This window comes from Callithrix jacchus, chromosome 8 (assembly GCF_049354715.1).
Source record: "Callithrix jacchus isolate 240 chromosome 8, calJac240_pri, whole genome shotgun sequence".
NCBI lineage: Eukaryota > Metazoa > Chordata > Mammalia > Primates > Cebidae > Callithrix > Callithrix jacchus.
In genome coordinates this window covers 22,613,214-22,639,164 of record NC_133509.1, presented here as the reverse complement: position 1 = coordinate 22,639,164, position 25,951 = coordinate 22,613,214, and the positions used below count along the sequence as shown (strand labels likewise).

The window sequence follows — 25,951 nt, the reverse complement described above, 5'->3', positions numbered from 1 at the left end:
GGAAGAGGGTGCAAGGTGAGGCTGGGCTGGAGATGGGCTGGAGCAGACAGATGGAGGGACCCGGACAGAGGAAGTAGACCAAGGCTGGTTAGCACTGGGACTGGACAGAGGACAGGCAGAGCCTCTAGGCCCCGGAAGCTACAATAACATGGCCTTTCTGCCTTTTCTCCTCCTGTTTGGGACTAGGCTGATGTTGCTGCCTGGAGGGGAGCCAGCAGAAGGGCCCCAGCCTGAAGCTGTTAGGTAGGAGCTAAATCCAGGGCCAGATTTCTAGGAGGCAGCCTCGGGAAGTTGAAACACCCAGATTCAGGGGTCAGGAGGCCTGGGTTTCTTGGCCCCAATTGGCCAGTGACCTACTTTCCACCTGGAGCCTTGTAAGAGCCACTTTCAGCTTGATCTACACTTTCCTGCTCCATACAATGCCGGACGGGGTAGTCCTCACCCACCTCGTAAGGTTATTTTGAAGCAAATGTCACTGCCCCGGGACTGAGAATTTTTCTGCCCTGTGAGGAAGTCCAGACACCTCTCCTTTTCAGACAGGGAGACTGAAACCCTTCTGGGCAGAGAAGGTCACGGTTGCGGCCGTGGGCAGTGCGCCACAGGACCTCGGGCGGTGCCTCTGGAGTCTGCAGAAGTGCCCAGGAGGCAAAGCAGCCCGAAAGCCGCCTGTGATGGTGGCGGCTGTCTGTCCCTCCTCCTAGGTCTAAAGTGTGCCTGTGGAGGGGTCTCTTGAACTCCCTCAAAGGCAGAAAGGCGGGAAGTGGGGGCTGGCCCAGCTCGTGCCTCCTCCCCTAGGGGGGTCTCCCGGGCTCTTGGGGTCAGAGTTCAGGGTGTCTGGACCTCTCTATGACTTTGTTCCAAGTCTTTAGGGTGGGGCTGTGGTCTGGCCCAGCCGTAAAGGCTCCCTCACCCCTGCCCCTGAGAAGCAGCCCCGCACGGGCCCTTTAAGGTTGAAGGTGGGGGCAGATGGGGGAGCCCAAGCCTGAAACCCGAGCGAGCGCGCGGGTTCGCGCCTGCCCCGCCCCCGGAGTTAAGTACGCGGACACCCAGAGCCGGCCCGCGCCCAGGAGCAGAGCCTCGCTCGCTCCACTCCGCTCCCAGCTCCCAGGACTCTGCGGGCTCCGCGCAAGTCCTGCCACCCAGCCCGCCCGCCGCCGGGATGCAGTCCGGGCCGCGGTCCCCACTTCCAGCCCCCGCCCTGGCCCTGGCTTGGACCCTGGCTATGATGGCCAGACTTGCATCCGCAGGTGAGTGAGGGGCCTGAGACCCCGACCCAGCCTGGCAGAACTAGAGGGGTTCCTCAGGGAGAAAAAGGGGACAGGAGAAGCCAGAAGTAGCCCCAGATCGGGAGTCAAGCAGGCTGCGCTTCTCCCACCACAGGCTGGGGTTGCCGGGAATCAACCCTGGGGTGGACACCGACCCCACTATCTCAGGTTATGGGGTTTCTAGCTAGCCAAGGCTGTCCAGTTGGGGGCGAGCGTAGGCGACCCAGGCATGGATGGCCTAGGGCGTGGCTTTGCCCGTTTCGAGTGTCCCAGACACCCGGTAGGGCCACCCCAATGCTGGCCAGGCTTTATTTGCCAGACAAGTTTGGGGTGACCATGTTGGGGCCCAAAGGGACCCAGTGACAGTGAGAAGTGGGTCCTGCAGCCTCAGATGCCCTGGGCCAGGAACGGGGAGTGCTGCAAGGTGGGAAACAAGGAAGGAGCCACCCTGTCCTCCCTGTGAGGAGCCCCACACACCCCTCCAGCTTCTCCCCAGCTCTGCCCCTTCTCCCCTCCCCTTGCTCCCCTGTGGACCCATCTGTCTATCTGCCACCTCCCCTCCTCCTTCTGCCCTTCTCTCCCTGCTCCTGTTGGTGACAGGCAGGACCCCCCACTCACCACCCACTCAGCCTCCTAGAGGCAGAGCTGGTGCCCCTCAGATACCCTGTCCCCCGGCGGGGGCTTGTCCTACAGACAGCCCTGGACCACCCCCGCCACACCTCCTCGTCCTAGCACGGATGCCTGGCCCAGCCAAGGCTGAATGGAAGTTTGCTTTCGGAGAGGTGCTGGGATACATCCCCTCTCTGTCCCGATGCCAGAAACCCCACATGACAGCGTTCTTCCTTCAGCCAAGGCAGCTCTAGTTATGCCGTAAGAACTGCGGCCTCAGGGCGCACCCGTCATCACCTCCCATGTGTGATTCAGTGCCTCAGCTACCTCTTCGGGACCATTCCCAAGAGCAACGTGGAGCGAGGAAGGGCCTGAGCCTCCTTCACCAGGGCCCAGGCCACACCCTTCTCCCCTTCAGATGGAGCAGCCAGCTCTAAGAGAGGGCATCGTGGGGTTCCTAGAAGGGAAGTGAGTCAAGGGAGGACCCCCCGGGGTGAATCAGTGCTGGATCCCCAGGCTCCTGTTCCTGTCTGCAGGGACCAGATCCCCTAAGATTTCAGGGCCTGAGGGAAGGGCCGGACCTCCGGGGAGATGGGAAGAGAGCATCCAAGGTGACCGGGGTAGTCAGCTCATCCAGGCCCCAGCCTCCAGCCAAGGAGGGATTCCAACACTCCCACCTCCTTCAGCTTCAGCTGAGAGCCATTCTCAGATACCTTCTCAGCCCTGACAACACGCAGGCATGGTGCTGGACTCTCAGGGGCACAAGGAAATTGAGAGGCCGAACTTAGACTCATTCAAGAGGCAGAAAGGCAAATTTGATCTCAAACAGCAAAGATGCGGATGAAAAGTACAATGGGGAGAAAGTCAGGGACAAGCTGGGGCGGGACATAGGGTGGTCCTCGAACCGAGCGTTGGTGGATGGGAAGGGAGTCAGTACTCCAGGCAGGGGTGCTGACTCAGAGGCAACGAGGTGGGCGTAAGCAGAGGGGTGTTGAGACAGGAAGGCCAGCAGCCTGGCTGGGAGGCATATTTCAAGCACAGGCCAGGGAGAACCACTGGGCTGGGGCACGGAAGCCTTAAATGGCAAAATGAAGCCCACGGCCTATGCCCTGTTGGCAAAGGAGAAGCCACAAGGGTTTCAGGGCAGGAGAGTGGCATGGTGCTGTGGGGTTTTATAACGTTCCACACCCCGCCCCCCTCCCCCCACCTTTAGGACTTGGAAATGAGGAGCGGGTGGGAGAGCTCCCGTCCAGCAACCCGTCTCTGTCACCAAACCTGGCCTAGCTCCCTGTCCTGATGTCTGCAGTAAGGGCAGCCCCTGCCTGAGGAAGGCATCCCTCTCACCCCTCCCAGATGCCCCCAGCTGCAAAGGCCCTCATCCTCCTGTACCCTAGTGAGGCATGCTGGGAGGCTCTCCCTGCACTCATCAACATTCGAGGAATCCGGGTCAGTGGGCCTGGAAGTCAGCACCCTAGGAGGCTATCTGGGCCAATCTTCCACTTATATAGAGAGGGAAACTGAGGCCCCAGAGAGGAAGAAAATTACTCTGAGTGCTACCAAGAACCCCAGCAGCCCAGGAAGAGCCCCCGGCCCTGCTTTGAGGGTGCTCCCAGCCTGCATGGGGGGCTAGGCTTGGGCCACTGTGAGTATGGATGACAGATGCGATGTCCAGCTCCTCCTGAGCTGTGTGGGAGGCCTCAGCAGAGAGCCAAGCGTGGGAGGAGACTGGATTGGAGCTGATGCTGGAAGGACAGACAGAGAAGGAAGGAGGTGACATTCCAGTCGGAGGGTCAGAGTGAGCACAGGGCAGGCAGGGATGGTGACTCCCACACCTCTTCCCTGGCCTGGCATTGCTGACTTTGAAAGGCAGAACGTGAAGGGTTGAAGTGGGACCCAGGTGGGTATACCTGGCAGGGAGGGCTTGTGTGTTACCTGGGTGGGGACCCACAACTGATGGGTGTGTCTTAGCGAGCAGGGCCAAAGGGGTACCAGGTTGATCCTGCTGCCTCTGAGGATGGCTTGGGGAGACCGACAGTGCTCGGGACAGGCACTGAGCCTTGTGTGCACCTTGTGTGCCGCCCCAGGCCTCTGGAGCAGGGCAGGGCCCAGGGGCCAGCGCCCTTGGCCCAGCCCACCCAGACTCAAAACTGTTCCAGAGCCAAGTGTAACTGAGCCTCCCTCCCTACGCCCGCCCACCCAGGCAGGACAAGAAGGGCCTTTTAGTGCTGCCCGCCTGGGGGCCCGGGGATGGGCCGCACCAGGTGGGCCTGGCGGCTGGCGATGACAGCGGGAGGGGAGTGGGGTTCGTGTGGAGCTCACGGAGGAAGTGTATAGGCTGCGTCTGGGAACTGGGCGTGCTGCCCAGGAGGGGCGGGCAGGGGAGGGGGGAGTTGGAAATAGCACTGACGTCCACACTTACTGGCGCACACAGATGTGGGCACACACACGTGCACACGGCCACTCTCACGGACCTGGCCGAGGTGGCGGAGACCAGGAGCCCAGCATGGCTACTGCCTTCGTCTCCAAGTCCCCTACCTTGAAGACCTGGGCCAGTGGCACTTGTGGGAAAGGAAGTGAGCACAGGATGGGGACGGGTGCTACACTGAGCTGTGTTCTATTCAAGGCCAGGAGCAAATGAACAAGACGCTGCGGGTCTGGGCCTGGAGCCTGGTCCCTCCCTGGTCCCTCTGCTCCTTCACAGCCTCACCTCGACCCTCACCCCATCCAGCTCTCCTCTTGCCTCCAACAGGCCTCTGCCCCAGCTGTCAGGTCTATAGAGGCTTCCAGAGCTAAGACTCTTCCTCCAGCTGTGGGCTGAGGCCGGGTTTCAAATTTACTGTATTACTCTTCCTGCTGAGTCTGTACGAGAAGTGTTTGAATGAACTGAATTTGTATGAAAGTTTTGTGCTTAGCTCTCCATGGGGCAAGGGTTCCAGCTCTCTCTGCTTCTCAGGAGGGTCCGTATCTCCAAACAGGAGAGGCCAGAGCTGTCTGTCGCTGTGCTCTTTCCTCCATGGACACCCCAGCGTGCCACTAACCATGGTGCCAGTCCTGCAGCCCACAGCAGCCCTGCAGGTCAGGAAACAGTCCCCCGCCACCTGCTCTTTTTTATTTTTGAGATGAGGTCTTACCATGTCCCCCAGAGCTGGAGCAATCTCGGCTCACTGCAGCCTCAGCCTCTGAGGGTCAAGCGATCTTCCCACCTCAGCCTCCTGAGTAGCTGGGACTTCAGCTGCATGCCGCCACACCAGAGTAATTACTTTTTTTAGAGACAAGGTCTCACTATGTTGTCCAGGCTGGTCTCGAACCCCTGGGCTCAAGTAGTCCTCCTGCCTTGGCCTTCCGAAGTACTGGGATTACAGGTGTGAGCCACCACCCCTGTCCAGCATTCCCATCTTACAGATGAGGAAACTGAGGCTCAGAGAAAAGCAGGGACTGCCTCACATCACTCTTTGGGTGCACAGGCCGTGGTGTTCTCACTCACCCCAACAGCAACGAGCTTCCCCACATCAGGCCGGGGGGGCAGCCACCCACCAGTGGCTCTGACCCCAGCAGTGGGGAGAGAGAGAAGTCTGCAGGGACAGACAGCTCCCTGAGGACGCCAGATGTTTGTTCCTGTCTCCCCATCTCCCACACGCCACCGTTCTCTCCCTCTCCAAACCCCCCCTGCTTTCTCACAGCCTAAGCAAACCCCCTTCGATAAAGTGTCCCCAAAAGCCGGGGTTGCCAATGAAGCCACGTGTGTCTCTGATGCAGAGTGATGGCTGTAGGGCTGCCGTCAAGGCGGCCTGGTGGCAGGGGTGGGCTCCGCAGGGACAGTGCCTGTCCTGTTGAGCATTCCTGCCCCTCGCTCAGCTCCTCCCCATGCCCAGGCCGGCTCCCAGCCTGTGGAAGAGCCCGCCGCTGTGCCAGCCCTGGCATGCGTTAGCCCGGCCTCCAGCCGTCACTCCTGCTTCAACACGTCAATGTGCGGCTCTCCCGTGGCCTAACGGTTTGGGTGTGTCAGCGAGGCTGCCTCCCTTCCCGGAACTTACTGCAGAAACCCCTGACCTCTTGACTGGGTGCAGCGGCTCGCGCCTATAATCCTAGCACTTTGGGAGGCTGAGGCGGGCGGATCACAAGGTCAGGAGATCGAGACCATCTTGGCTAACATGGTGAAACCCATCTCTACTAAAAATGCAAATAAAAAAATTAGCCAGGTTTGGTGGTGGGCATCTGTAATCCCAGCTACTCAGGAGGCTGAGGCAGGAGAATCACTTGAACCCAGGAGGCGGAGGTTGCAGTGAACCGAGATTGCCCCACCGCACTCCAGCCTGAGACTCCATCTCAGAAAAAAAATTAGCTGGGCATGCTGGTGAACACCTGTAATCCCAGCTACTTGGGAGGCTGAGGCATGAGAATCGCTTGAACCAGGAGGTTGATCTCAGGCTAGAGCTGAGATCACTGCACTCCAGCCTGGGCAACAGAGTGAGTGAGAGGTCATCTAAAAAAAAAGTTCTTATGTGTGGGATTTTCCACTTGTGGCATCCTATTGGTGCTCAAAAAGTTTTGGATTTTGGAAGCATTTTGGATTTTGAAATTTCAGATTGGGGATGTTCAACTGTGCTATGCTTTGTCCTTCTCTTCCCAAATATATCATCCTCCCTGGTCGAGGTGATTCTGTGCCCCACAGACTGGCTGATCAGATAGAACTAGGCCGTCAGATGATAATCCATAACCACTGGCACCCTTCCACCTCTGCTCACACTGCTCCGTGCAGCTGGCCTTCCCTTTTCCCCATCCTCCAAGGCACAGCTCCAGTATTGCCACCCCCAGGAGCCTGTTCTAATCACAGATTGCTCTGAGACCCATGACCTGGACAGCCTCTCTCCTGGGGCCCTGCCCTCCTTCTCTATGGGGTTACAGGCCTTTCTTCCCCTACCCCCTGGCCTCTGCCCCCAGTCCATGACCTTCTTCAGTCTGACACCCAGTAAGTGCACGTGTGTGTGCACACACTCACACTCACACACAGTGTTGCTCTGTAGGCAAGGAGGGTGTCCCGCCCTGAGCCAGCAGCCCCAGGGAAAACCTCTAGCTCAGGACACAGCGCCTTGCTCCACCACCAGGGCAGGCCCTCTAGCCAGGGACAGGCCACTCTCTGGGGAGATAGAGGGAGCTGGGGAGAGGAGACCAACTTCCGTTCCCACCTAAGAGCAATCTCTTCCCCCACCCACATTTCAGGAAGGAGCAGCTATAAATACCAGTGGGCCCAGGACACTGATTCCCACGACACCCGGCCCTCCTTGCTCCTTCTCTGTGCACAGCGGTTGGGGCCAGAGCAGCTTTCCTGCAGCTGGAGGCCAGGCAGGCAGGCCTTAGGTCTAGCCACACACAGATACAGACACATATACACAGACATGCAGAGACACAGACACACACACCACACAGATAGAGACACACACACACACACACACAAACACACACACACACACTTCCCACCCTGGTTAAAGAAGCAAATCACCCTTTTTGGGAGTTTTTGACTGAGAATGAGCTCCTCCCCTGCCCCGAGGCCCTGACAGGCCCCACCTCTCCCTCCTCTGAGTCCTGACCTATGGGAACCCATACAGGGAAGCAGGAGGCCAGGCACACAGTGAGTGAACACGGCTTAGAGAGCTCAGGCTGAATTACAGCCCTAACACTCCATGCCTGACCTTGGACAAGGCTCTTTCTGAGCCTCAGTTTTCGCCTCTCTAAAATGGGGATAAATAATGTCTACCCCTTACGTGTTGTGAGGATTAAGGAAGACACTTTGCCTGGAATAAGTGCTCAGTGGATATCTGCTCCTGAGGCTGCGGTCACTCTGCTATTAGCATCTTCTTCCCGGGGTGGGGCAGCCGGCAACATGCAGGCTTCTGCTTAGGAATCTTTTAATTTTTTTTTTCTTCGAGACAGAGTTTTGCTCTTGTTGCCCAGGCTGGAGTGCAGTGGCGCAATCTTGGCTCACCGCAACCTCCACCTCCCAGGTTCAAGCGATTCTCCTGCCTCAGCATCCTGAATAGCTGGGATTATAGGCATGCGCCACCACACCCAGCTAATTTTGTATTTTTAGTAGAGATGGGGTTTCACCATGTTGACCAGGCTGGTCTCGAAGTCCTGACCTCAGGTGATCCACCTTCTCGCTCCCAAAGTGCTGGGATTACAGGCATGAGCCACTGTGCCCAGCAGGCATCTTTAAGGAAGATTTCAAGACAAAGACTGGAGGAGGTGGCCCTGTGAGAGAGTCTGTGTGGGACCAAGTGACATGGGAAAGGAGAGGTGGGCTTTTGAGGCAGGGTATCAGCTAGTGGCCGCCTGCCAGCCCAAGATCTTTCAGAAAGTGGGAGGGGGTGGGGTCTGCATCTGCCTGGCTAACTGGACTGAGGCACACACTCCTCTCCCAGTGTGAGAGCAGTGGGGACAGCCCCTCTGAGGCCCTCCCTGGGGCCTGTTTCTCCCAAACCTGACAGCCCCTAGGATAGAACTCACTGGGCTGGGGCACAGCAGGACCCCCATGTCCCCAGAGCAGTGGGTGGGGAGAAGGGAAGGAGTATAGGTATCACGGGCCTTTTATGGGACAAGAAAGCCTAGAAGCCTGTCTTTTCCCTGCTCTCTACCAAACTCTCTCGAGTCCCTCTCTGGATGTGGGGGCTGAAGGCCAGGGCCCAGTGACACGAGACAGCTTACCTGCCAGTTACCATGGGGCTGTTACCACCTCTCATGATAGAAGCAGTGGTGGCTGCATCATGTGGAGCAGAAATCTGGACTGAGGGAGGGGACCGCCTTCTCTGCTCTGGGTTGCTAGGACCCTCAGGGGCATGGGTGTATATGTGAGTTCAGAGTAGGGAGAGGTGACTGTGAGATGTCTGCAGAGCGGGGTGCACAGCTCAGGGCGGTGACACTAGAGGGGCCCTGGTCAAGGGGCTGGCCCATGCCTGAGCCCCCAGGCTGAGCTCTCACTGTGCTGGGCCCCCTCCCAACCTTCTCCCCCTAGAGGTGACTCTTCTCTACAGACCCCTGGGAAGGGCCCAGCCAGGTCCCCCCCCTCAGAGCGCTAACGGAATCCAGGCACCTGCCCCCGGCTGAGGTTCCATCTCTGGGTCTCTGGGGCCCATGTGCCTCTGGCCACCCATCTAGAGCCTGACTGAGTCCCTCCAGGGGTGGATACTCAAACAGGGTCTGTCCCTCCAACTGTGGACAGCCCTGGGGGAGATATTGTAGAGACCCGAGCCAGCTGGGTGATGATGCCACAGCCCTTGGGCTACCAGGCTCTGCTTTGTGGCCTTGGGTAGACCCCTGGCCCTATCTGGGCCTCTGAGTGGAATCTTATCTCCAAGGTCAGTTCTAAATTCTGAGCGTGAGCCTCCTGGGAACAGGACGGGGGCTCTGCCTCTGTCCAGAGAGAGCCAGCTGGTTGTCCTGGGCCAAACAACAAGGTGGGCTAGGCCTGGAATGGGGCTGAGAAGCAGCCCAGCCTGCCAGGGCTCCCTGGCATTGGAAAGCTGCTTTCTTAAGTTGGTGTAGAGCCCTGGGGCTCCTCCCACCCTGGGAGGAGAGCAGCGGCTCCTCTCCATCCCGGATTCCCATCTTCCACCTCCTGGCCCTGGCCCCACCCTGCCAAAAATAAACCCAGACCACCCCATCTTGTGCCAGCCAGACCCCACCCAGCCCCTCCAGAGCCAATTGAGTCACCACTCAGTGCTGCTCCTTTTTTAACTGTCTGAGTCACCGATTGTGGCTCCATGACACATGCCCCAGGCTACAGTTACCCCACAGCCCCCTGCAGGCGCAGCCAAGGGAGGAGTCTAGTAGAGGCTGGCAGCAGGTGTGAGTCCAGGCTGTAGCCTTAGCTCCTGAGCTCTCCAGGCCTGGGAACTCACCCCATAGCAAGCCAGAGGCTGGACCGCTCCCTCAAGGTCTCGGCCGTGCCCAAGATAGCCCTTGGGGATCCTGGTGACAAGGTCCATCTCACGGGCTCTGCCCCATGCATCGAATTGCCTCCAACAGGCCTGGGCTTCCCCCGAGGAAACTTCCAGGAACAGACGGTCTCCAGGCCCTGGGGTCTGGGGGCTGGGAGTGGGTAAGGCCTAGCCTTCTGGGGTGAAGGAAACAGACCACTGCTTTCTCCCCTCCTCACCGGCTCCACCCGGATTCTGACCATGCTGCCTGGAGCACCATGAAGGCTCTTTTCGGGGCAGAGCCACAGCGAGTCTCCCCTCACGGCTTCTGTCTCCCGCTGCTCAGGGTTGGCTGGGCTGCAGGGCTCTCCCCGTCTCTCCATTTGTCTCCCCATCCCGGTCTCTCCATCTCTCTGCCCCTTCCCACCTTGGCTTGTCTGTCTGTCTGTTCCCTTTCTGTGTCTCTTTCCCATCCCGTCTCTGTCTGTCTGCCCATCTCTCCAGTCCTGCTCCATCCTCCTTCCCTTCTCTTTTACCCAGTTCCGTGGCCGTCAGAAGGTCTCCCTGCCGCCAGCACCCACCTCTCCCCAGGGCCCCCTCTACCTTCTCAGAAGACATAGACCCTCACCGCCTCCGATTCCCGCAAGGGACTCAGGGCCCCAGGGACCAATCCTGAGAAAAGTTTCCCCCCCCTCACCCAGGTCTTCCTCCCCTGCCCCAAAGCACAGGCTACATCCTGTCCCAGGGAGCATCAGGATTCCACAGGCACTTCCTTGGGGGTTGAGAAAGGCGGGCAGGGGCCTGGGAATGGCCCCACCCCCAGCCCCTGCCAGAGCCTGTACAGCCTCAAACCCAACGTCTCCTGTCTGTGGCTGTGGCCTCCGGCTATAAATAGGGGCTCAGATTCTATTTTATTTAAAAACAAGCACCAGACTCTGTCACCACAGGCCCAGAAAAGCAGTCTCTGGCTGGGACAGTCCCTCGAGCCCTCCCCAGCCACTGTGTCCAGCCCCCTGCCTCTGAGCCCTGGGGCCCTGGAGGGCAGAGGAAGCTTGAAAGGAGCCTGGGGGTAAGACACCATGGGGAGGCCTGGGATGAGCTCCCAGAGGCAGCCTCTCCCAGCTGGGCCCATGGCCCTCCTGCCCTGGTGGGCCCCTCCCTCCTTTCCTTCCACCTCGTGTCCCCAGGCAAGGTCAGTTTTGTCCCCAAGGCTTACAGTGTAAACTGAGAGAGGGGAGAGCAGTACAGCCCCCTGGGCCACAGCAGTGTCTTTGCATCCCAAGTGCAAAGAAGATGCTTTGGGCTGGGCTTTGGGCTTTTTTCCTGAAAGAGCATGAGGACATTTCACAGGCCCACACAAGAGAAGAGCTGGCCCGCAACAGGCCCAGCTGGGTGTGTGGGGAAGCAGTGCAGGGTCTAGTGAGGCGGAGGCAAGGAGTGTCCCGGGAGGGGAGCAGGAGACCCTGGCAGGCAGGGCTGAGGGCACACTGGCCTTCAGCACCAGCTGGGGGTAGGGCCGGACCCTGGGGCAGTGGGAGCCACCAAAGGCTTCCGGGCAAGGGTGGCTGAGGGAGTGACTTTCAGTTCGGGTTAACCGGGGCTGCTATTAGCAAAGGGAGGCAGGACATTCATTAAGCCAGGCCAAGGCTGGTGACCAGCCACTTTATGGATGGCACCGGGAGCAAGAGAGGGAGATGGATTTGAAGGAGAATCTGGAGGCAGGAAGGATGGAATGTGAGTCTTAGTCGGCAGTGGTCATGGGGAGGGAGGAGGAGGAGAGTCCAGCATGACCCTCAGATTTTACTCAGGGGGAACAGGCGGGCCTTCACAGGGCTGGCGAGCAGGCTAGGGGAGAGAGGATGCCGAGTCCTCCTTGCTTTGGGTGGGATTGAACTTGGGGGTTCCTATGGGTGTTCCTGCGTGGACATCTGAGGGACACTGGGGCCCAGAGCCCTGGAGAGTTGGTGCTAGTGAGAGAGAGGTGGTGCATCAGCAGAGTCAGGCCCTGAGGCCGGGAGAGAAAAGGAGAGCCAGAGGGAGTGTGGCAGCAGTGGGCACAGCTCCAGGGGCCCCACAGGCTGCAGGCTCCCAGTTGGCAGGTGGGGGTGCTAGGCGGGAACCTATTCCAGGATAAGTCATGTCTTCCCAGGAGGAAAGGTCTCAGTCTCAGGATCTCTGGAGGGCCTGGTTAGCCCAGAGATCTACTAGCAAGGACACTGAGGTTTCCTGGTGCACCCTCCTGGCCTCGCCCTCCTGCTGGAGCACCACCAGTGCCAGCGCTTGCTGTGGTGAGACAGCTCTGCCTGGTAGAAAACCCCTCACGCAGGCCAAATGCCACCTCATTTGATCCTTTCGTTCCCTTAGATCCTGATGTTGCCTCCCCCATCTCAGGTGCATGAGCCTCCTGGCTGCACCGATGCCCTGGGCAGGGAATGTGGGCCCTGGGTCCTGTCCTCAAGAGTCTCCAGTCTGGCTAGGCCTGTGGCCATCTAGGCCAGAGGTGGCTCTACTGCACCCGCTGTAGTGGCCACACCTCTTGCCAGTTGGCTGGGCTGGTTGGAGGCCAGATGTGTGTCAGTCTCTCCATCCAGGTCCCCTTTTACAGATGGGGTCACTGAGGACATAGAGCATGGAAGCACATGGCTCTGAGTGTCCTGTGCGTGTGCTGGGGTGTGAGCCCAGACCCAGGCTTCTGCCCAGATTCAGTTGGGGGAACCGAGGAGAAGGCACACAAGTTGCTGTGCACAAGCTGTGCCACCAGATTTCAGGGCCAGGCGTCCAGACCCAGTCACCATTTCCTCTGTTCTTCCCTCATCCCAGTCTGCACACTCACTACCTCCAGGCCCCACCCACCATGCTGGGGAAGCCCCGAGACGACGACGCCCGCCTGACAGCCCTGTCTTTGGCAGTTTCTGCTGCCAGAGCCAAGGGGAGACTCAGAGATGAGCCATGGGCTGCCTGGTCCTGGATGCTGCCCAGGAGAGAGCCTGACCCTCAGCCTCCTGGGGGCAGCTCCCACCCAGACCCCCTGCCTCTCCGCCCTCCTCTCAGATCTCCAAGCCCCCAGTGGGCCGGGCTGGCACTTATCACTGGCTTCTGGACTGAGTCATCCCCCTCCAGCCCCTGCAGAAGGGTCCTTCCTATTCAGCCAGCCCTGGAGCCAGAGAGGTTGGGCTGCCAAACCGCCCAAGGAGAGCAGATGCTTCCCTCGTCTCCTTGCTCCCCCCTCCACCCAGCCCTGACTGAAGAGCCCCCGGGGGACAAGAAGGGAAAGAGAGTGCCTTCCCCTGGCTGGAGTCCAGCTCTCACACCCTCCTCCCGCTGGAGCCATTGGCAGATGCTCCACTTCTGATCCACAGGCAGCAAGCAAACCCCACCTCGGCTCTCTGGGTGCACACACTGTGCCCGTGCCCACTGACACCCACAGCCCCCAGCTCAGGACCCACACCCGCAGGATCCTCTGCTCCGTGGGCTAGCACAGGGACTGCCCTCTGAGCCTCAGTTTCCTCGCCTGTAAAATGGGAGATGCTTCCTAGGGGCCCTGTTAGGGCAGGGCGGGGGGCTGGGCAGTGCCAAGCCAGGGTCCTTCATTCTTCTCTTCCCTGCCACAAACCTGACCCCAGCCTGGGTCCACTGAGGTGAGGGTCCCACATCCCCTAGGGCCAGGAAAGTGGGGTAAAGGAGGGTTTGGAAATCCACCCACCTCCCTGTCCTAGGAGGAAAATTATAAGGCAGGGAAAAGCCTCTTGGAACCACTCCCCACCACAGCCACCCCACCCTCCTCGCCTGAGGCCTGGGGAGCAGCAGGGCTTCCACAAAGACACTATTGAGGCTCTGCTTCCTCCTCCCCCAGCCCAGCCATCCAGCCTGGGTGGACTCCGGGCAGCTCCTTCCCTCAAAACCTCTCATTTCCCCTCCTGCTTCCTCCGTGCTCCACAAGGCCCCAGGGTTGGATCCTGTGGCTGGGAGCCCAGGGCTCGGCCCCTTTCAGCCTCTGTGGACCAAGCTTGGCTTCTCCCACCCCACCTGCCCCTGCTTCCTCTCATCTTCCAGACGGGCTTCCTCAACTGGAAATGGTCCCCAGTATATGCCCCTCTACGTGGGTGCCTCGAAGCGCTTGAGTAGCTGAGACCAGTGACCAGGGTCAGGGTCCAGCCAGTAGATAAGGAAACTGTTTTCCTCCCTGGCCTCCTTGGCCTTGCAAGGGACCGGAAAGGCAACCGAACAGGTCAACTGCCCCGAGCCTGCATCTCTTGGCTCAAGAGTTCTTGGGGCAAGGAGGGATGGGGCTGCCCTGACTCTGGCAGAGGTCTCTGCAGCTTTAGACATGGAAGCAGTCACCTGAGCAGGTGCCTGGCACTCCAGCACCCCATTGGAAAATAGCAGTGTCTCCGGAGAGGATGGCTGCTGTTGTGAGCTCCGTGGGATTTGGAACTAGTCCACTGTTGTCCGCATTGCAGTGGCTCAGGAGAGGAGCAGGCAGTCCGTGTGGCCCTGGGTGGTGGAATCCCAGTCTGGGAGTAGCTGGGAAGAATGGCCAAAGAGCAGTGAGCTCTGTGGGGTCTGCAGGTGTGTGAGCGTCTCTAGGCAGCCCACCCTGGCCACCCAGAGCCATCTAGCCTGGGTCCTGGTGGCCCTAGTGTCATCACTGGGCAGGTTATGTTGTCCCCTTAGTCTGATCTTAAGTCTCCCCTGTAACCTTCCCTCTTATTAGCCTCAGAGTAACAGGGTTGGGGGAGGGTGATAGCTCAGGGTGGATGGCTGAGCCTTGGGAGGGTCTGCCAGGAGGAGGTTTGGGAGGGGCTGGTGCCTGAGTAGGCACACCAGACAGCTTCTCCCTTGCCTGGGGAGCCCAGGGAGGCAGATGTGCTGGGGAGGGGAGCCTGCAGTCATGGCTTAGTATCCAGAGCCCACAGCAGGGTGAGCCTTGGACCCGGTGCACCTCCTCCTCGCCCGCCTTGCCTCCACTCACATGTGCACACGTGACACTGACCCACACTCCCGCACACGCACTCACCCACACCTGCCTGCTGGCTTGGAAGTCGATTGCTGGCGGAAGAAAAAGCAGGGAGTCCCTTGGAGGGGAACTGACCTGAGGTCTAGAGGGCTGGGTGACCTCAGTGGGGCATCCGCTGCTGGGGAAGGGCACCTGGACCATCTATGCTCTCATGTAGCCAACATCCAACCCCTCACCATGCCTCATCCACGCCCTCACTGTCACCCTGCCACACACACACCCATGAGAGGAGACAGAGCTCTTCAACCCAGCCTTGGCCCTCCCAGAGCACCCCACCCTACAGCCCCCTCAGACTCCCTCACCCCTGCCTGCCCAGACCTGGAGCCAGGATCTCCACCCCTAGTGCCAAACCCCAAGGGGCTATGCTGGAGAAGTCCGGCTTTGCCTTGGAGCAGCCCCCCCCCCCCCGCCCCAGCGGGTGGGCTGGGCTTTCCCTCCTCATTCCTGTGCACAGCAGCAGGCTTGCTGCCCACGTCCCACCTTCTCTGTCTCCCTCTAGTTTTCCTCTTCCATCCCCTTCCTCAGGCCTTGGTCTGGATCTGGATTCAGTCTTTATGGAGGAGGGCATCATTATAGCTGCTTCTCAGTTTTAATAACTTTCTCCCATGTTAGCTGTCTGTTTCCATTCCCAACAGAGCTATATTTGTGATAGAGTCAATGAATGAATGAATGAATGAATGGGTCTCCCTTATTCATTCCACCTCTCACCTCATGCTCTATCTCTGTGGCACTGTGTGTCCCTCCTCAACCTACAGATGTCCAGGTTTCCTGCCCCTACCCCCAACTATGGGCACCGGCACTCCCTACAAGCCACCCTGCCCAGCAGCTCCAGACTCCCAGACTTTCTCCCTTATAAAGTCAGGCGGCAGCAGACTCCCGGGAATGCTGCTGCTCCCATGACGCAGGCCAGCTGTGGGGCTGCCCCAGGCAACCGGGAATGTGGCAGGAGTGGGGCACACAGAGATCCATTGCCAGAGAGTGAGGTGCAGAGGGGGTGCCTGGGTGGGTGGGGCTCACACCAGTGCTGGGATCTGCCAGATCTCTTTCTGCTTCTCTGTCAAATCGCTTCTCCTCTGGAGCCTCAGTTTGTCTGTCTGGAAAGTGAAAGTTGAGTGCCCTACTGCAGGCTTGGACTGCAGGGAACTCTGACACTGTGGGACTCAGCACCCAAGGAGGGTGGGGCTGGGCCCTTACAGACTGTCCTGGGTGATGTGCCCAGGGACAGCCAGGATGGGGCAGAGGGAGGAGGGAGCCAAAGACAGAGGGAGACCAGGGGGAGCAGAGGCAGAGCCTGCTGGCAGGGATGGCCAGAGATGAAGGAGAGATGGGGTATAGACAGGGACAGAGGCAGCCTCGCCCACCCCTGGGGCTTCTGAGGACTCAGAAGGAACAGGGCCCACAGCAGCCCTCAGACTAGAAGAGGCATCTGAGGCTGGGCCCTGGCCTGGCTGGGGAAGGTGGGGTCCTGGCCAGGGTTAGGGGCTGATGGACAGAGATGCTCCCCTCACATGACCCCTTGTCCTGGTTTCAGACAGAGGGCTGGGCGTCGAGGTGGAAGCGGGCCTCATGGGCCCATCCACATTCCTCCTAGCAGTGCCTCCAGGGAGCCAGGAGATGCCAATGCAGCTCATGCCCTGCCAGAGGGGGTTTGCTGGGGGACCTTGACCTAGGCTTTCTCTACCCACGGAGAAGGGACTTAGCAGGGATGGACACAGGCTTTTACTGTGCCCCCAGGCCTAGGTCTCAGGAAGAAGGATGGAGCCACCCCACCCTCAAGCCCAGACAGCAGTGCCCTGTTCATGCGGAGGAAGGGTGGGAAGCTGTGAGGACATACCCACCTTTAGCAAACCTCTCTATGGGTGCCGAGCAGGAGGGGTGGGAACCCTCTGAGAACACACAGCCTCTTTCATGGAGCCAGGCCCAGCCAAGTCATGGCAGGCGGGCACCGAAGGGCAGGACAGGCCTGGGCATAATCGTTGCTCTTGTCCTGGCAACTCCCAGCCCACACACACGCATGCACACACAAACACACAGCCTTACGCAAACCCAAAGCACACCCCCAGCAGCCACCCACACACTTGCGCACACACACTAATACACATCTATTAATATAAAGCCCTGGATGCTCACCAACTCGCCTTCCAGAGAGAGAAGCCCATACACGAGGCACTCTTCCTGCCCCTCCCATGGGCCCCAGACCTGTGGGGCATCCTGCTCCTCCCATGCCCAGGGCTTGGCACCTCCAGGCAGCCCATGCCATTAACACTCTGCACATCCATGTGGACAGCAAACTCCCAGACCAGGGAGGGACTCCCATACCCAGGAGGGACCCCCAGGACTAATCCGCAGTCAGGAGGGGAAAGGGGTGGGAGAGAGTGCCCATTTTACAGAATGGTGACACTGAGGCTTGAAATGGGCCCCTTCTCCTGCCCAGAGGGCAGCTCACGGAGCAGCCACAGGTCTGGACTGGGGTTTTGATGGATCATGGGTCCTCTTGACCCAGGAGTCAAGGGCAAGTCTGATCCAGTCTGTGCTGATGTCTCCCCACAACCTTCTCCATGACCCTGCCCCAGTCAGGCTGCTGAGCCCGGCTTGATCCATTCTACTCTTCCTTCTACTTGTCTGCCTTCAAGTTAGCCAGATACTCTCGGAGGTGAGGGAGCAGAAACCCTCCTTGCCCCACCCAAGGGGGACCTGTGTACCCCTGCTAGTCTCTCACTCGGCCTTGCTGCTGTCCTCTGAGACTGCCTATTCCTCCCTCTCTGTGATGCTACAGCACTGTCACCTCCTCCAGGAAGTCCTCTGGATTGACTCCTAAGTTATCACATCTTTATCCCACACACCCTCTCCATATGAAGCCCCTCTTCAACTGCCCCCCACCACCTCCAAGGGATTCTGGGTTCTTGCAACTGCAGTCCCTCAGAGACAGTAAGAAGGGCAGAAAAAGGAGACCAGGAAAGAGGGGAGTAGCACTGTCAGAGTTTCCAAAGCTCTGGCCAGCAAGGCCTCAGAGGCCTCTGTTGGGATGGGGGGCTGCCTGGCTATGCACTCCAGCAGCACAAGGCAGCCTGTGTGAGCCCCTCCCGCTCAGCCCCACAGGAAGCAGCAGGGCCCAGCCCCTCAATGGACCCATTCAGACGCCAGCACTGTGGAGAGTACCTCTGCTTCCTGCCACCCTCCCACTCTGACCAAACAGGCTCTACTCTCTCCCGCTGGGAGGGGGTTGCGGGCAGGTGGTTCAGTGGTTAGGGCCAACCAGCTACTTCAGTTCCTGTCTGGTCCAGAGTCCTGACATTGGCCATGTCCTGGAGGGTCTACATATACCTTTAGTTCAAGGGTGGGTAGGGGCAGGGACATGTGCCCCCTTCCCCGTGGGCGCTGGGCAGGTAAATGTTTAGAAGTGGGCTATTGGGGAGAGGGGGATCCCTGATTTGCAATATTTGCCTCTTTTCCTGGCATAAATATTCTCACTGTGGGCAGTACCACCTGACTCTCAAAATTCCTGAAAATTCAACAGTGGGCTCCTGGCACCTGCTGTGAGCCGCTCCAGCCGGTGCCAGGGGTGGCTCCATCCTGCAGGGGCCATGTGCCCCCACCCCCTGTGTGACGGCCTCCCTCACTTTGCTGTGTTTTGCTCTTAGGAATCAATGTCTTTGCAGATAAGGCACCCCTGTAGGTGGCCACCACCTGCAGTTCCCTGGTCTGTCCCTTGCTGGCACCGAGCTGTGCGGGGCCTGCTGAGCCTGCTGGGCCGCCCCCAGGCAGATGGGCTGCAGTGCTCGCTCAATCCCCTTCGCTCCCTAGACAGGGTGCTGGTGCCGCCAGCAGTGCTTGCAGGAGGAGATAACTAGAGGGGACTTAACTCAGCCCAGGGGGTTCTTACAGGATCTTTCCTGGACATCTCTCTGGGCACACGAGTCTCCAACTTCTGCAATGGCTGAAGCTACTTCCTGGGGCGGATGGCAGCTGGCTCAGGCCGGCCAGGGACCAGCACATGTGGGGCCAGGGCCAGACCACCCCTATCAAGGCCATCAGCCTTTGCTCGCTCTGGGGGTTTGAGGGAAACCCAACAGGGATGAATCACCATCTTTAACCTGTGTTTGTCTGCCCTGCAGCCCTGGACATCTGCAGGCAAAGTCAAAGTTGTGTTTGGTTCTTATCACCCCAAAAGGCATGGACTGGAAGTTGTGGCAGCAGGTTGGAAGTCTGGGAGGCTAATTTGGGGAGACTGCCTGGAGGAAGCAGTGACTCTAGAGGAGGAGTCCCAGTGTGGGACAGAATGGGACCCACATAGGAATCACTGACTCCAGGCAAGCCTAGCCCTGGCCTTCTTCCTGGAGAGGCCCTCTTTGGCCTACCCAGCAGCCCCTCAGCCCCTCCCAGGCCCTGTCTTCAGCCTCAGCTTGAGTGGTGGCCTGGGGAAGTTGGGAACTCAGCTGTTCTCATCCCTGATTCCTTGGCCACAGTGGAAACAATGGGGCCGGATCTGACTGCTCATCGGGGAGTGTGAATAGCTCTCCAGCAGGAAGCAATAGCGGGGGTCATGGAGGAAGTTTGGGCCGACTTTGGTCTGACACTGCACATGGTCTCCATCTGGCCTCAGAGCCTTTGCTCCTTGGCAGACTCAGGCCAATAAACTCCCACCCCCACCCTCAATGGCAGCTGGAAGATTGGCCTGAGAGAGAAGCGGGAATAGATGGGCCACGCTGACACCACTACCAGATCCCAGCTGTGGCCTCAGCCAACCTGTGGAGGTGGGGCATGGCACGGCCAGCGCTACACAGGAGCCCAAGTACAAGGACGTGTATGAGAAGGAATCTGAGCAGGGATCAGTCTGGATTGGAGGTGGTTCTTTAGAAACTCTATTCCTCGGGGCTGTGACCACCAAGCCAGGTGATTAGGTCAGTGATGTTTTCCTTTGGAGCGGGTAGGGGAGCCAGACGTGGGAGAGAGACGCCACTGGGGCACAGGGGAGGTGAGTCAGAGCTGGCAGAAACCTCTGGCGCCAGAAACCTCCAAGGAGGAGACCTGAGTTGCTGGGAATTTCTGGGTCTGGCCTCCTGCAAAGTTAAGGTCTGGGTTGGACACAAGGACACAAGGTGAGGCAGTACCTTCTTCCGGTGCCAGGACCGAGAAAGAAGATGCTGGGATCTGGGCAGTGCTCAGAGGCAGCACCATATAGGAGAACCATGAGGGTGTGCCAGCATGGACCCCTCCTTGCAATCCATTCGTCCCTCTCCGCAGCACCTGGCCTCCTCCAGGCAAGAGTCTGAGCCTTGACCACAGCGCCCTCTCTCATACAGCTTCCTTCTTCGGTGAGAACCACCTGGAGGTGCCTGTGGCCACGGCTCTCACCGACATAGACCTACAGCTGCAGTTCTCCACGTCCCAGCCCGAAGCCCTCCTTCTTTTGGCAGCAGGCCCAGCTGACCACCTCCTGCTGCAGCTCTACTCTGGACGCCTGCAGGTCAGTGACATCCCCCTGGGATCAGGATAGGTTTCTTTTTCTAGCTTTGAGTGAACCACAGCTGGCTGTATGACCTTGTGTAGGTCACTTTTATCTTGGCGGTCTCAAGTTCTCCACTGTGAGATGGGCAGCAGCATCCCAGAAATGGTAAATCCTTCATGAACTGGCTCTGCCCGCCGGCTCCTCCAGCCATGTTTCCCACCCACCACAAGCCCTCGCTGGCCCTTTGTGCTCTGACTGCACTGAACTGCTTTCAGTTTCTGGCCATCTTACAGTCACTTGCTGCCAGGCCTTTGGTCGCCACACTTCTTCTGTCAGGTGCATGCCTCACCCATTCCCTGCACCTGCCTAACTCCTGCCTCTCCTTGAAGTCTCAGTGTGAGCATCCACTCCTCCTGGGCTAGGTCACCTCCTGGGCCCCCACTACCCCCGTGCATCCTGGTGACACTGCACCAATGTCTCTGCAGCACCACTGTCTGTCCATGACGGTAACAGCACCAGTACTGCCTCGGCTTCCTCATTTCCCCATTTCATCCTTCAAGACACCACAAGCTTTGTTAGCAAGGAGTCTTGTGGCTCTTTCTTGAGTCTTCCCCCAAACCATGAGGGTTTAAGAACCCAGGGTCTTACTCCAAATCTGGGGCAGGCTGGGTGCAGTGGCTCACACCTATAATCCCACCACTTTGAGAGGCCAAGGTGGGAAGATGACTTGAGCCTAGGATTTCAAGACTGGTCTGAGCGACACAATGAAACCCCATCTCTATTTTTAAAAAAATGAATTTGGGGCAGCCATCTCCTTCCACACCCCAGTGGGGAGAGGACTAGTGCTTGGTCAGTCTGCTGCTTGTCATTGCTTCTCACTGCCACAAGGTGTCACTGTTGAACACCAGCATGGTGCAGTCTGGCACTGATAGCTGTTCAGTTTTGTGGGTCCAACGATGCCACACCCCATGGAGATGCTCCATACCAGAACTCCAAAATTACAGTTCTTAGTGCTCTGGTTCTACAGTCCCCATACTCTGCCACCTCCCATTCTACCATGTGGGAGCACTGTCCCAGAGCCATTTCTGGTGTCAATGTCATGGAGACAGAACAATGTCCTTCATCTCTCCCCAAGATTTCCATCTACCCCAGGTCAGGGAGCTGTTTTTCGGAACACAGGGCATTTAAATTCTAATTTAAAAATTAGCCTATCCCTGAACAGTGAGCCTGGCTGCCTTCAGTGACCCCAAGAAACTTTGCCCTGTTGAGGGGAACTGATCAAGGGATTCCCAGTTACCCATTATTCCAGGGTTGAAATCCAGATTACAAAAAAATATTTCTGGCATCTCTCACTCAAGGAAAGAAGGGAAGAATTTAAAAATACAGGTTGGATTTCTAGGAGAGCACCTTGCTGTATGTCAGTTCCTTGTGGGTGGGACCACATCTGATTCACATCAGGATCCCCAGAGCCCATCCAGGCGTGACCCAGAGTTCCCTTTGGTGAGTGTTTGGAGGATAAGTAAAGAGATGGCAGGAAGGCAAGAGGAGTGGCACCAGAGGCCCTTGTCCTAGGTTTTCTGCTCTGGGGCTCCAACTGTGGGGAACCCACTATGCTTTTATAAGGGAAATGATGGATTCAAAGTGCTGTCCCCCATCTCCCATTCCCTGTCTCTCCTCAGGTCAGACTTGTCCTCAGCCAGGAGGAGCTGAGGCTGCAGACCCCAACAGAGATGCTGCTGAGTGACTCCATCCCCCACACTGCGGTGCTGACTGTCTCAGAGGGCTGGGCCACGTTGTCGGTTGATGGGCTTCTAAACGCCTCCTCTGCAGTCCCAGAAGCCCCCCTAGAGGTCCCCTATGGGCTCTTTGTTGGGGGCACTGGGAGTCTTGGCCTGTCATACCTGAGGGGAACCAGCCGACCCCTGAGGGGATGCCTCCATGCAGCCACCCTCAATGGCCGCAGCCTCCTCCAGCCTCTGACGCCTGACGTGCATGAAGGCTGTGCTGAAGAGTTTTCTGCTGGTGATGATGTGGCCCTGGGCTTCTCCGGGCCCCACTCTCTGGCTGCCTTCCCTGCGTGGGGCACTCAGGATGAAGGAACCCTGGAGTTTATACTCACCACACGGAGCCGGCAGGCACCCTTGGCCTTCCAGGCAGGCGGCCGGCATGGGGACTTCATCTATGTGGACATATTTGAGGGCCACCTGCGGGCCGTGGTTGAGAAGGGCCAGGGTACCATACTGCTACACAACAGTGTACCTGTGGCCGATGGGCAGCCCCACGAGGTCAGTGTCCACATCAATGCTCACCAGCTGGAAATCTCTGTGGACCAGTACCCGACACGTACTTCGAACCGTGGCGTCCTCAGCTACCTGGAGCCACGCGGCAGTCTCATTCTTGGGGGGCTGGATGCAGAGGCCTCTCATCACCTCCAGGAACACCGCCTGGGCCTGACGCCAGGGGCCACCAATGCCTCCCTCCTGGGCTGCATGGAAGACCTCAGTGTCAATGGCCAGAGGTGGGGGCTGCGGGAAGCATTGCTGACACGTGACATGGCAGCTGGCTGCAGGCTAGAGGAGGAGGAGTACGAGGACGATGCCTATGGCCATTATGAAGCTTTCTCCACCCTGGCCCCCGAGGCTTGGCCGGCCATGGAGCTGCCTGAGCCATGTGTGCCTGAGCCTGGGCTGCCTCCTGTTTTTGCCAATTTCACCCAGCTTCTGACCATCAGCCCACTGGTAGTGGCCGAGGGCGGCACAGCCTGGCTTGAGTGGCGACACGTGCAGCCCACGCTGGACCTGATGGAGGCTGACCTGCGCAAGTCTCAGGTACTGTTCAGTGTGACCCGAGGAGCACGCCACGGCGAGCTCGAGCTGGACATCCCGGGTGCTCAGGCACGAAAAATGTTCACCCTGCTGGACGTGGTGAACCGCAAGGCCCGCTTCATCCACGATGGCTCTGAGGACACCTCCGACCAGCTGGTGCTGGAGGTGTCAGTGACGGCTCGGGTGCCCATGCCCTCGTGCCTGCGGAGGGGCCAAACTTACCTCCTGCCCATCCAGGTCAACCCTGTCAATGACCCGCCCCACATCATCTTCCCACATGGCAGCCTCATGGTGATCCTGGAACACACGCAGAAGCCACTGGGGCCCGAGGTTTTCCAGGCTTATGACCCGGATTCTGCCTGCGAGGGCCTCACCTTCCAGCTCCTTGGTGCCCCCTCAGGCCTCCCTGTGGAGCGCCGAGACCAGCCTGGGGAGCCAGCGACCGAGTTCTCCTGCCGGGAGTTGGAGGACGGGAACCTAGTGTATGTCCACCACAGTGGCCCAGCACAGGACTTGACGTTCCGGGTCAGTGATGGACTGCAGGCCAGCCCCCCAGCCACACTGAAGGTGGTGGCTGTCCGACCAGCTATACAGATCCGCCGCAGCACAGGGCTGCGCCTGGCCCAGGGCTCCGCCATGCCCATCTTGCCCGCCAACCTGTCAGTGGAGACCAACGCCGTGGGGCAGGATGTGAGCGTGCTGTTCCGCATCCCCGGAGCCCTGCAGTTTGGGGAGCTGCAGAAGCAGGGCGCAGGTGGGGTGGAGGGTGCTGAGTGGTGGGCCACACAGGCGTTCCACCAGCGGGACGTGGAGCAGGGCCGTGTGAGGTACCTGAGCACCGACCCACAGCACCACACTGAGGACACCATGGAGAACCTGGCCCTGGAGGTGCAGGTGGGCCAGGAGATCCTGAGCAATCTGTCCTTCCCAGTGATCATCCAGAGAGCCACTGTGTGGATGCTGCGGCTGGAGCCACTGCACACTCAGAACACCCAGCAGGAGGCCCTCACCACAGCCCACCTGGAGGCCACCCTGGAGGAGACAGGCCCAAGCCCCCCAACCTTCCACTATGAGGTGGTTCAGGCTCCCAGGAAAGGCAATCTTCAACTACAGGGCACGAGGCTGTCAGATGGTCAGGGCTTCACCCAAGATGACCTTCAGGCTGGCCGGGTGACCTATGCGGCCACAGCACGTGCCTCGGAGGCAGTCGAGGACACCTTCCGTTTCCGTGTCACAGCTCCACCATATTTCTCCCCGCTCTATACCTTCCCCATCCACATTGGCGGTGACCCAGACGCACCTGTCCTCACCAACGTCCTCCTTGTGGTGCCTGAGGGTGGTGAGGGTGTCCTTTCTGCTGACCACCTCTTTGTCAAGAGTCTCAACAGTGCCAGCTACCTCTATGAGGTCATGGAGCGGCCCCGCCATGGGAGGTTGGCTTGGCGTGGGACACAGGACAAGACCACTGTGGTGACATCCTTCACCAATGAAGATCTGTTGCGTGGCCGGCTGGTCTACCAGCATGATGACTCCGAGACCACAGAAGATGATATCCCGTTTGTTGCTACCCGCCAGGGCGAGAGCAGTGGTGACATGGCCTGGGAGGAGGTACGAGGTGTCTTCAGAGTGGCTATCCAGCCCGTGAATGACCACGCCCCTGTGCAGACCATCAGCCGCGTCTTCCATGTGGCCCGGGGTGGGCGGCGGCTGCTGACGACTGATGACGTGGCCTTCAGCGACGCTGACTCGGGCTTTGCTGACGCCCAGCTAGTGCTGACCCGCAAAGACCTCCTCTTTGGCAGTATCGTGGCCGTGGATGAGCCCACGCGACCCATCTACCGCTTCACCCAGGAGGACCTCAGGAAGAGGCAAGTCCTGTTTGTGCACTCAGGGGCTGACCGAGGCTGGATCCAGCTGCAGGTGTCCGACGGACAGCACCAGGCCACCGCGCTGCTGGAGGTGCAGGCCTCAGAGCCCTACCTCCATGTGGCCAATGGCTCTGGCCTCATGGTCCCTCAAGGAGGCCAGGGCACCATCGACACAGCCGTGCTCCACCTGGACACCAACCTCGACATCCGCAGTGGGGATGAGGTCCACTACCATGTCACAGCCGGCCCTTGCTGGGGACAGCTGCTCCGGGCCGGTCAGCCAGCCACAACCTTCTCCCAGCAGGACCTGCTTGACGGGGCCATTCTCTACAGCCACAATGGCAGCCTCAGCCCCCGAGACACCCTGGCCTTCTCCGTGGAAGCGGGGCCAGTGCACACGGATGCCACCCTACAAGTGACCATTGCCCTGGAGAGCCCACTGGCCCCACTGAAGCTGGTCCGGCACAAGAAGATCTACGTCTTCCAGGGAGAGGCAGCTGAGATCAGAAGGGACCAGCTGGAGGTAAGGAGCTAGGGGCAGTGAGCGGGGGTGTGGGCCAGGTAGAGGCCTTCCTCCCAGCCTCCATGCCAGGTACACACATGACTTGGGCTGTGGCTGTGGCGGCTCCAGGTTGCGTGTGCAGAGGCCTCGGATGTGCTCCTGTCTGTGTTGTGTTCCTAAGAATTTCTGGGGAGCTTGCTGTACCCCATCCTCCTGGGGGTTATGCATGCCTCCGGAGGTCGTGATGGTGTGGCTGAGCATGCAGATTCCTGGGTCCTCCCAGCCCCACAGAATCTCTGAGGTGGAGCCCGAGAATCTGCATTGCAGTCAGTTTCCTGGGAAGGTATCACAGGTCCTGAGCTTTGGGGATTGCTGACCGTGGAGACAGGCCACTGCCCCTCAGACCTCCATGTCCCCCACTCTTTTCTCAGAGCCCAGACTGGGTCCAGGAGGGTCTATGAAGGGCTTCTGCCCACCCAGGAACCCCACAGAGCAGCCACGGG

The 25,951-nt window shown here is 59.1% G+C and overlaps 1 protein-coding gene across 1 annotated transcript in view; it reads left to right on the top strand.

Annotated features, from left to right (window-relative positions):
* The first annotated feature begins 1,059 nt into the window (after positions 1-1,059).
* CSPG4 (chondroitin sulfate proteoglycan 4) overlaps positions 1,060-25,951 on the top strand; it is a 37,944-nt gene continuing 13,052 nt past the window's right edge. Inside the window, exons 1-3 of the mRNA XM_035261795.3 lie at positions 1,060-1,247; positions 20,108-20,271; positions 21,933-25,469. Of these exons, the coding sequence (XP_035117686.3) occupies positions 1,160-1,247; positions 20,108-20,271; positions 21,933-25,469 (3,789 nt within the window). The 5' untranslated portion in view covers positions 1,060-1,159. The remainder of the gene's footprint in view (positions 1,248-20,107; positions 20,272-21,932; positions 25,470-25,951) is intronic.